Source organism: Typopeltis vanoorti, chromosome 20 (genome assembly GCF_054136105.1).
Source record: "Typopeltis vanoorti isolate ZY-2024b chromosome 20, IOZ_Tvanoo_1.0, whole genome shotgun sequence".
NCBI classification, from domain to species: Eukaryota; Metazoa; Arthropoda; class Arachnida; order Uropygi; family Thelyphonidae; genus Typopeltis; species Typopeltis vanoorti.
The window spans coordinates 22092638-22103112 of record NC_143568.1 but is presented as its reverse complement, the minus strand read 5'-3'; the positions used below and the strand labels follow the sequence as shown (position 1 = coordinate 22103112).

Below are 10475 nucleotides of genomic sequence, written 5' to 3'. Positions count from 1 at the left end.
TTTGCTCTCTTAAGGTTTCCGACGAAACCAACCAGCTTGAAACAGATGTCAGGACAGTGAAACCTTATCAAAATGGATCAATAGGAGGCAAATATACAGATACTTGGGCTAGCGATCGTGTCACCTAAGGTCCGGATAATAACAAGGGACCAACACTGGATTATTTTTGCAAAATAGTTATGGCTGGTGAGAGCTAAGTTTTTAAAAGTATTTCCAATTATGCTGGGACCAAGTTCCATCTCCAGGTGGAACTTGGTTGTATAATCATGTGTCAAATTATCTAATACCTAATGAATCCATAATTATTTACAAATGGAAAAAAAAATCAATTCTTTATTTTCACATTTTTTTTTACATCATGCTATTAAAATACTTTATTACAAGTCTTGACCTCCCCACTGAGACATCTGAAAATAAACAAAAAATAAATAAATATATTGTATATATACAAAAAAAAAAAAGGGGAGGGGAGTTGTGATAAACATCTAGAACAAAAATGATATTAAAGTAACTGATATAACCACAAGAAAGAACATAAGTTACCTTCATAATTCTGCTACTAGTATGTTGTTTCTTTTAGTTTATCAGAACTTTCCAGTCTCTCGCACTGTTGTGTGTGAATATATATATATATATATATATATATATATATAAAATAGAGAGAGAGAGAGAGCATAATTTAATAATACAGCGTATTCAATAGTGATTTTACGATAGTAGTAGTCTTTTTTTTTTTTCTTCTGCTATTTAAAGATATAATTAATACCAAACCACAAATTATGCAAAATTCAGAAATTCATGTCATGGATGCAAAACAATAATCTAACTTTTAGGCAACAAATTGTACAATAGGTTTGCAACCTTTCATAAGTGAGATTCACATAAACATATAAATTAATCTGTGATTTGTCAGGTTTACAAAACTGTAAGCACTTTGTTTCCATCTTCTAAGGCATCAAAACTCCATTAATCAACCCTGTCCTTCTTATATCGACCATCTTTGCTAATGTTTTTTTAATTTCCTTTTCCATTCAGTTAAAAGAACAATACCACCATAAAATTTCCAATCTCATAAGTCTCTAGTCTGCAATCCTCCTCTCTTCTTACTTTTTTTTTTTTTTTTTTAAACTGAACTTTTAGATGCAAACATAACATTGCTTTGATGTTGTATGCTACTAGTTTGGTGTTTTGGCTAATTTTCTCTTCTATTCCATGTAAACTTATTCACCTGATTAAATTCCCTACAACCAGACTTGTTTATTCCACTATCAATTTCCATACTTAACATATCATTTTCACTGAAAATTATGCATAAAGACTTCACTTTTATCAGGTGAATTTTTACCACTGAGAATGCATATGATTCTGCCTATTTCTATACCAAATTTGCTACACCAGTTATTTTGATATCAAGGTGTGACCCACATAAATGATAAAAATCATTTATGTGGATCAGTGGATGCAGTGTGTATTCTTACACACTTCAACAATCTATATAGTGCTCTGAACATGTCCTTTTAAACCATATAAATGATGCATCTTTTCTTCCTGATTCACAAAACTCACATAGAGATCCTCATCATCATCAAATTCCTAACATGTACCCTCAAGGGGTGTACAGGATATGATAGTACTACATTAAAAATTTACATCATTACTAACTTCCTATCTACAATTTTCCTCCAAATAAGTCTGTTACTTGTCAGGACTCCAACATTATCAGATCTTATATTTCTATCCTCTAAGTCACTTTGTACCATATCAATCCACCTATATCTTGGTCTTCCTCTGGATCATTTTCCTGCCACATTGGCAGAGAACACTTGTTTTGCTAATCTTTCCTTGCCCATTCTATTTAAGTGACCATACCCCTTAGGATTAGCTCTGCTAATGCATTCCTGGATGCTGACAATGCCAAGATCTTTGCTAATATCCTCATTTTTAATATGATATTGCCATTGATGCCATCTGTTCATGCCTCTAATCTTTCTCAGGACTCTCATATCTGCGGTCTCTAGTCTTTGGTCAAGTGTTTTACTTCTGACCCAGCTCTCAGATCCATAAGTTAAAACTGGTTTGAGCACTGTCTTGTATACAGCTAATTTAGTGTTCTGACTAATTTCTCTCTTATTCCATATGAATTTATTCAATTGACTTCCTACCATACCAGCTTTGTTGACGCTGTTGTCTATTTCCATATTTAATTTGCCATCTTCAGTAAAAATCGTGCCTAAGTAGCTGAAATGTTTTACTTGTTCCACGGGTTCTCCGTTCACAACGCAGTTGACATTTTTAACGATTCTGCCTATTTTCATTGTTTTTGTCTTTTTATTGCTGACCTTCATACCATATCTATTACAACAGTTATTCAATTTAGTCAGGGAATCTTGTAGCAGATTTATTTAGAAGTATAACATGATCCGCATAAAGCAAATGGCTGACATTAACATTTATAATTCTGATATCATGTTTAATACCACTTTCCTTCATAATGTGATCCATATAGATAATGAATAACAGAGAGGATAATGTACATCCTTGTCTGACACCAGATTTAACATTAATCCATCTGCCTGTACTTCCTTCAATTCTAACTGCTGACTTGCAACTCAAATAAAGACTAAGTATTGCTTGAGAGTCAAAGCTGTATAACTGAGAGGAGACCTCCACATAGCCTTTAAAGGAGTGCGGAGAACCGACTAGGGCTTATGATCTAATGTCCAATCCTCACCTTCTCGTGGTGCACACTGTTGGGTATCTACCTGGATACTGAACGAATGAGGATGGGCTGGCAATTTGGGATTTAGCCGACCAAATTGTATTCATCATCATCATCAAATTCCTGCCATGTACCCTCAAGGGGTGTACAGGATATGACAGTACTACATGAAAAAATTACATCATTACTAACTTCCTATCTACAATTTTCCTCCAAATCAGTCTGTTACTTGTCAAGACTCCAACATCATCAGATCTTATATTTCTATTGTCTAAGGCACTTTGTACCGTATCAATCCACCTATATCTTGGTCTTCCTCTCGGTCGTTTTCCTGCCAACCTGGCAGAGAACACTTGTTTTGCTAATCTTTCCTCTCCCATTCTATTTAAGTGACCATACCATCTGAGATTAGCTCTGCTAACGCATTCCTGGATGCTGACAATGTCAAGTTCTTTCCTAATATCCTCATTTTTAATATGATATTGCCATTGATGCCATCTGTTCACGCCTCTAATCTTTCTCAGGACTCTCATATCTGCGGTCTCTAGTCTTTGGCCAAGTGTTTTACTTCTGACCCAGCTCTCAGATCCATAAGTTAAAACTGGTTTGAACACTGTCTTGTATACAGCTAATTTAGTATTCCGACTAATTTCTTTCTTATTCCATATGAATTTATTCAATTGACTTCCCACGATACCAGTTTTGCTGATTCTGTTGTCTATTTCTATATTTAGTTTACCATCTTCAGTAAAAATTGTGCCTAAGTAGCTGAAATGTTTTACTTGTTCCACAGGTTCTCCATTCACAACACAGTTGACATTTTCAATGATTATGCCTATTTTCATTGTCTTTGTCTTTTTATTGCTGACCTTCATACCATATCTATTACAACAGCTATTCAATTTAGTCAGAGAATCTTGCAGACTTGTAGCGGATTTATTTAGAAGTATAACATCATCCGCATAAAGCAAAGAGCTGACATTAACATCTCCAATTTTGATATACCACTTTCCTTCATAATGTGATCCATATAGATAATGAATAACAGAGGGGATAATGTACATCCTTGTCTCACACCAGATTTAACATTAAACCATCTTCCTGTACTTCCTTCAATTCTAACTGCTGACTCACAACTCAAATAAAGACTAAGTATTGCTTGATATAATGCCCCATTGACACCATATAACTGCAGCGTATTGAATAGCTTCTCTCTTGGCACCTTGTCATATGCCTTTTCCAAATCGACAAAACTTAAATACAGATCTTTGTTATATTCCCATGCTTTCTCGACTATTTGTCGTAAAGTGAAGATCTGATCCTGACAGCCTCTATTTGGCCTGAATCCAGCTTGTTCTTCACCAAGCTTTTCTTCCACAATTCTTCTCAACCGTTTCTCAAGTATACTTGCATATATCTTGCCAGGAACACTCAGTAGGGAAATACCTCTGTAATTCTCACATTCAGTTTTATTTCCCTTTTTATATATGGGTACTATGAGAGCTCTACTCCAATCATCGGGAATTCGTCCCTCTGTCCAGGCTTTCTGAACTATGCAGTGCATCCACTGTAAAACTCTTATACCACCACACTTCAGCATTTCTGGTCGAATATCATCTACTCCTGCTGCCTTTCCACATTTCAAGCCTTTGATGGCTTTTTCTACTTCAAGTATGGATATGTATTCCTGACTGCATGCCTGGTCAGTGTTTTTTATCAGTGTGCTGTCATCTCTGCTTGTTTCATTTAGCAGTTTTTCAAAGTAATTACTCCATACTTCAAGGATATCTTTTTCTCCTGTTTTCATTTCACCTTTATCATCTCTAATTCCTTTTACAGCACTCTTTCCTCCATTCCTAAGCTTCTTCAACAACCTCCAGAATATTTTGCCACCTTCTTGATATTTATTTTCTATATTCTTGCCAAAGTCCTCCCATGACTTTTGTTTAGCTAGTTTTACACACTGTTTAGCTTTCTTACATTTGTCTCTGTATTCTGTAAGAGTAAAAGCTGACTTATTTGCCAGGAACTTTTGATATGCTTTCTTCTTTTCCTTCACTGCCTCTTTAACTTCCTGTGTCCACCAGGGAGTTCTGATTTTTTTATCCTTGCACACAACCTCACCACATGCCTGTCTGGCAGAATCAATCAATGTTTCCTTCAGAGTTTGCCACTGAATCTCCAAGGTTTGATTCCTGTTCTCAAACTCTTTCATTTTCTTTTCAATAATATTTCTGTATTTTAGTCTACAGTTCACATCTGAGAGCTGCTCAACTTTTATTCGCTTTAAAACTTTCTTACATGTTATTCTTTTCAATATGAAATTCAATTTTATCCTGCTCAAGACTAAATAGTGATCACTTCCAATTTCAAATCCTCTGTACACTCTGGTGTCCTGCACCAGGGAGAAAACAACACTATCAACAATAATATAGTCAATGAGACTTTTCTTATTCCTAGCCTCTTCTCTCCATGTGAATTTGTGCACATTTTTATGTTGGAACATGGTGTTAGTAATAACCAGTCCATGTCCTGAGCAGAAATCCAACAGATATTTGCCATTATTATTAGCTTTGCTCTTTTCTCCAAATTTTCCCAAAATATTTTTGTATGTCTCACAATCATTTCTTACTCTAGTATTTAGATCCCCAACAAGGACCAACTTTTCCTTTTTCATTGTGTCAGTTGCTTTTTCTAAAGCCTCAAAAAATTCCTCCACTTCTACCTTAGTAGAACCTTCTGTGGGACCATAGGCACAAATAAGTCTCATTGTCCAGTTCCCCATTCTCATATTTGCCCACATTACTCTACTTGAGACTGACTGCCATTCAAGAAGATTAGCCTCGTATTTTGTGTTGAATGCTATGGCTACTCCTTTTCCTTGATTGTCATTGCCTGAATATAACATTTTGTATTTATTGCTCAGAAAGATCTCACCAGTTTTGGTCTTTTTTTGTTTCAGTCACCCCTATTATGTCGATCTGGTACTTATCTAATTCCTCAGCTAGCTCCATTTCTTTGCCATTCAGGCTTCTTACGTTGATAGTACCGATCTTTAACTCTGGTGATGTTGAGTTGGGGTTTGTTTTCAGATTTGTTCCAGTAGCTGACTTTTCGCTGTTCGCCCTGGTTCCCTGGCGAAAACAACGGGGGCCTTGTTTAACTGGGCGACGCCCCAGCCGGCATGAAATTTTGTCATGTTGTACCATCATTTTTTATTTTGGTTTAACCAATAAGAATACAATTTGGTCGGCTAAATCCCAAATTGCCAGCCCATCCTCGTTCGTTCAGTATCAAAGTAGATACCCAACAGGGTCACCACGAGAAGGTGAGGATTGGACATTAGGTCAGAAGCCCTGGTCGGCTCTCCGCATTCCTTTAAAGGCTATATGGAGGTCTCCTCTCAGTTATACAGCTTTGACCCTTAAGCACCCCCAAATTGTATTCTTATTGGCTTAAACCAATATACAAAATGATGGTACAACATGACAAATTACATGCCGGCTGGGTCGTTGCCCGTTAAACAAGCCCCCCCCCCCAAGGACCAACTTTTCCTTCTTCATTGTGTCAGTTGCTTTCTGTAAAGCATCGAAAAATTCCTCCCCTTCTACCTTAGTAGAACCTTCTGTGGGACCATAGGCACAAATAAGTCTCATTGTCCAATTCCCCATTCTGATATTTGCCCACATCACTCTACACCTGGTAAGAAAATTCCTCTCTACCATATTCACTTTCATTTTTCTTTTTAGAGACAGGTACAATGAGCTCCACTATAAATGTCAGGCTCAACCATAAAGAAAGGAAGTCTGAAGCATGTAGTAAAGCTTCCAAAACTCTATATCTGAGCTTCTTAAGTTGAATATCATCCACTCCAGCTGACTTACTGAATTCCTTCTGGATATTTTCTGACACTTTCTTTTAAAAATTTTTTTATCCCATAAACAAGATTTGTTGATTAACCTAGAGTATGTTAGCTCCATGGATGGGCAAAGAGGTTGAGAAAGAAGCAACTTATTCATGTGTGATTTGGATTTGAAGATCTGTGAATTGTTTCTTGGGAAACGCATAGGATGAGAAAATGTTCCAGAGGATGGTAGTACAGGGACTGAATGAGGAGGAAGAGCAATTTGTTATGAGTTTGGAGTTCAACTGTAACGGAGTTTTAGGTAGCTGCTGCTGCAAGTGTTTCAATGGATTTAGCAGAGTGGAGGTATTATTGATGCTAATTCAGATGATCAGTTATCATGGAAGTATTTATAGAAGATGCATGCAGTAGAAATGCTGCATGCATCTTCTATAAATGCCTGTATGAAAGTGAGTGGAGTGAAATGGTAAGAGATGGGTCAACCTAATTGTTCTCTTCCTGATGTGAGGGAAGTATTCATGCATACAAATACAAAGACATCCATAAGCCATCTCTAGTGGGATTTCAACTGACAGCCTGTTGAAGAGCAGAAGCATTATCTATTTGTTCAACCAGCCTTCAGAAAATTATTCCATGTGAAGAAGATTCTCATCTTCAGTTTTTATATTTCCAGTTCCTTTTCATTTCTAAGTATTTTCAATAACCTCTTGAACTTCCACTGTCTCCATGATACTTGTCTTTTGTATTCTTCCTAAAATTTTCCCATGACTTTTGTTTTGGCGCTTTTATAGATAACATAGGTCTCCTGTATTTTTCTGACTAAGTTTTAAGGAACTTCCAGCATAGATAGAATATTAACTACAATAAATTTAATCAATATTTCTGATATCTTGGCAAAGTCAAATTGCCATTGCCAGGGAACATAGTAGAAACTGCTATGTGCATGCAGGCATTATATTGAGTAAGTGAGGCTGAAGTACAGCAACCAATGCTGAGCCTAAAATCTTAAATAGTGCCCCCTAATGGCTAAAGTGTGTGTGTTCTTAGCCAAAGTTCTTATGGTGAGTGCTTCCAAAATTTGGGATGAGAGGTTTGGGTAGTTTAAGGCCAAGGCAGATTCTAGGTATAGTCTCTCATATTATATTAGTTGCAGTTGAGTAGAGTGGCCTTCCAGCATATCCTGTGATGGGTGTCTAAAGCATGGTCAGCAAGACCTGAGTGGCCATAGTGGTGGAACTGGATGTAGTCCTTATGCTTGGTGATTCTGATGTTGGCTGCCTGACCATAGTAGGACAATTTACAACTGCAAGGAATCTGGAAAACACCGAGCAGCTAACAGCTGCCAATTTTTTATATAGTCTAAGTGGTTGCAATGTTGTATTTTTTTTTTTTTTTTTTGATTTTTGCCCTACATATGAGGGATGGTAATAGATTTTGTGTAGTTTCTATTCTGAAGGGAAGGGGAGATAATAGTTTTGAATTTTGTGGGAATTGTAGTCATTAGCTAAGAATGTGTTCAAGTTCAGTACTAAGGACAATTATAAGAACTTTCTAATTTTTTTTTATCTTAGGACAAAATTAATTAGTATGTTCAAATTTCAAATTGAAGTTTGTTAGCTTCATCTGTATATACTGATGCCCTTTCCCACACCTATTATGAAATCTAAATAAGGTACCTGTCAAGGTGATCATGCAAAATCCAGACCTTTGATAATACGCCTAACTCTTCATGGGTGAAAGACCTATTAGTTAAATTTATAACTGATTTGTCACATTTGCTGGAGTGGTAAGCATATCCACTCTCCAACCAACAGGCTGCAAATTCAAACCCTGATATAGAAATGGATGTTTGTGACTGCCTTTAGGGAGGAAATGAATTCATTTTACAATGTGAGATGATGCTCTAATGACATCATAATCAAAAGAATTACATTCATCTTAAATAGTAATGGAAATAATCCATCAAATAAAAAAGATTATCCTCTCCTCCTAATAACAGACTAATAGGAAACACTTAGAACTTACAAGACAATAAACATTCAACAATAACAAGTACACATATTGATAATTCAATACTCAAACTTAATCATTCTTCTTAAGATGAAATCCACCCATTCAGTGCCGAAAGTGTTCACTTATATACGTAATGTATACTTGCTTATTACAGATAGCCTGGTGTTAAATGAGGTTAAAAAGAGAACACCAAAATTATATATTTATGAATCAATATAGATAAAAAAATAAAAGCAGAACATACATCTTACACCCTTCACAATAAGATGGAGAAAAAGCACTGATTTAAAATATGCCACTCCAAAAGGGAAAGACTATTCTGGGAATCAATATAAACTGATTTGGCTGTAAAAGATGCATGATTTAAGAGACTATAAAATTCAAATAAGACTGTAGCCAGAGGGATATAGTTAGGATGTTAAAATTAGCTTGAAAATTTGAATTTTTATTTGGTTTTACATTGTGTGCCTTTATGATGATTGGATTGTAATTGCTCGAACCTTGAAAATGTCTTAGTAACGGGAGGCAAAAATTGGTAATAAAATATTTGCTTCTTCTTCTTTTTTTTTTTTTTAAACCTGTTGTGCTCACATAGTACTATTCAAGTCAGAATGTTGAGAATAATATTTCACCATTGGAGTGCAATTAGTTTAAACTTGTGTTTATTCTTAAGCTATTTTTATTTTCTTAAACATTCATAATAACATACTTACTCTATCAGGATAGGTGGCACTTATTTTTTTTTCCAGATTCATACCCAATAGCTGTGATCTGAAAGACAAAGCTTTTGTCTTCTCAATTAGCTGCTGATAAGGAGATACTGCTTGAGTGCCCATTACTACGTGTCCCTAGAAATAATAGTAAAACAGTTTTAAGCTAAGGTGATAATATTTAATGAATTTATATAAAATACAAAATAATATAAAAGTGCATATCAGCCATTCAGATGACAAATACATATTTATTCGAATATAACTTGCCCTTGTGCATAACTCACACCCCTGATTTTACTTTACAAAAAAAGTTTCACATATACTTCGCAGACAAAAAAAACTTTAAAGATGTTCACAATGGAACTCGCTTGGCACGGTAAACAACATGCCCTCCCCAACAGCACTAATGCGGAAGCGGCACGCTAACAGGCAGCAATAACATTAAACCGAATAGTTGAAACTTTGTGTCAGCTGCGCCTGTCCGCATGACACAGAAGCGATATACAAATGATAATGAGAAGTCCCCTTGGAACAATAAATGGGCGAAACACCATTCCAATGTGAACATGTTAAAACTAAGAAATATATATATAGTAAATGTTGTTATGGCAGTTTCAAATATTTTGGAATTCGGTTGAAGAGAATTGGCACTTTAACTCAATAATTGATAGCTTTGTTGTTGAGTCATGCAATCTTTTGTCAATATCACACCAATCATATGCACATTTCCATAGCTGCTCTATCTCTACCAGCCTATCATTGCTGTCAATTTCACGCTCTACTTTCACTTCTCATTAGTCATTTGTGAAAGATTGTTTGTTTAAGTATCTCAAGTCTTGTAAATTATTGGTAATTTTTGCTTGAAATAATGGGAAAGAAAATGATGCTATTTGGGTAGATGAATTTGACGATGCACACAAGGAAACCGCTCTTGAGGACGGAAGTAGCGATAGCAAATTCTTTGAAAATTGGTAAGTTATACCATTTTCAGTTTTTTTCCTAAAAACTTTACTGTTTCTGAAAATCCTCGCATATATCTTGCACCATGATTTTTAAACTTTCATTTTGGGAAATAATGTGTGCAAGTCACTTCTGAGAAAATTGGAGGAGGGTTGGGGGCAGTACCAAAAAATGATTTTCAGTAATCATTTACTGAAAACCTCCA

At 35.6% G+C, this 10475-nt stretch overlaps 1 protein-coding gene across 1 annotated transcript in view; it reads right to left on the bottom strand.

Annotated features, from left to right (window-relative positions):
- Window positions 1-315: 315 nt before the first annotated feature.
- The window catches only part of eIF3e (eukaryotic translation initiation factor 3 subunit e), a 119629-nt gene continuing 109469 nt past the window's right edge, over window positions 316-10475 (bottom strand). Inside the window, exons 12-13 of the mRNA XM_090410758.1 lie at window positions 9311-9445; window positions 316-407 (exon numbers count right to left, since the gene is read on the bottom strand). Coding sequence (XP_090266884.1) covers window positions 378-407; window positions 9311-9445 — 165 coding nt within the window. The 3' untranslated portion in view covers window positions 316-377. The remainder of the gene's footprint in view (window positions 408-9310; window positions 9446-10475) is intronic.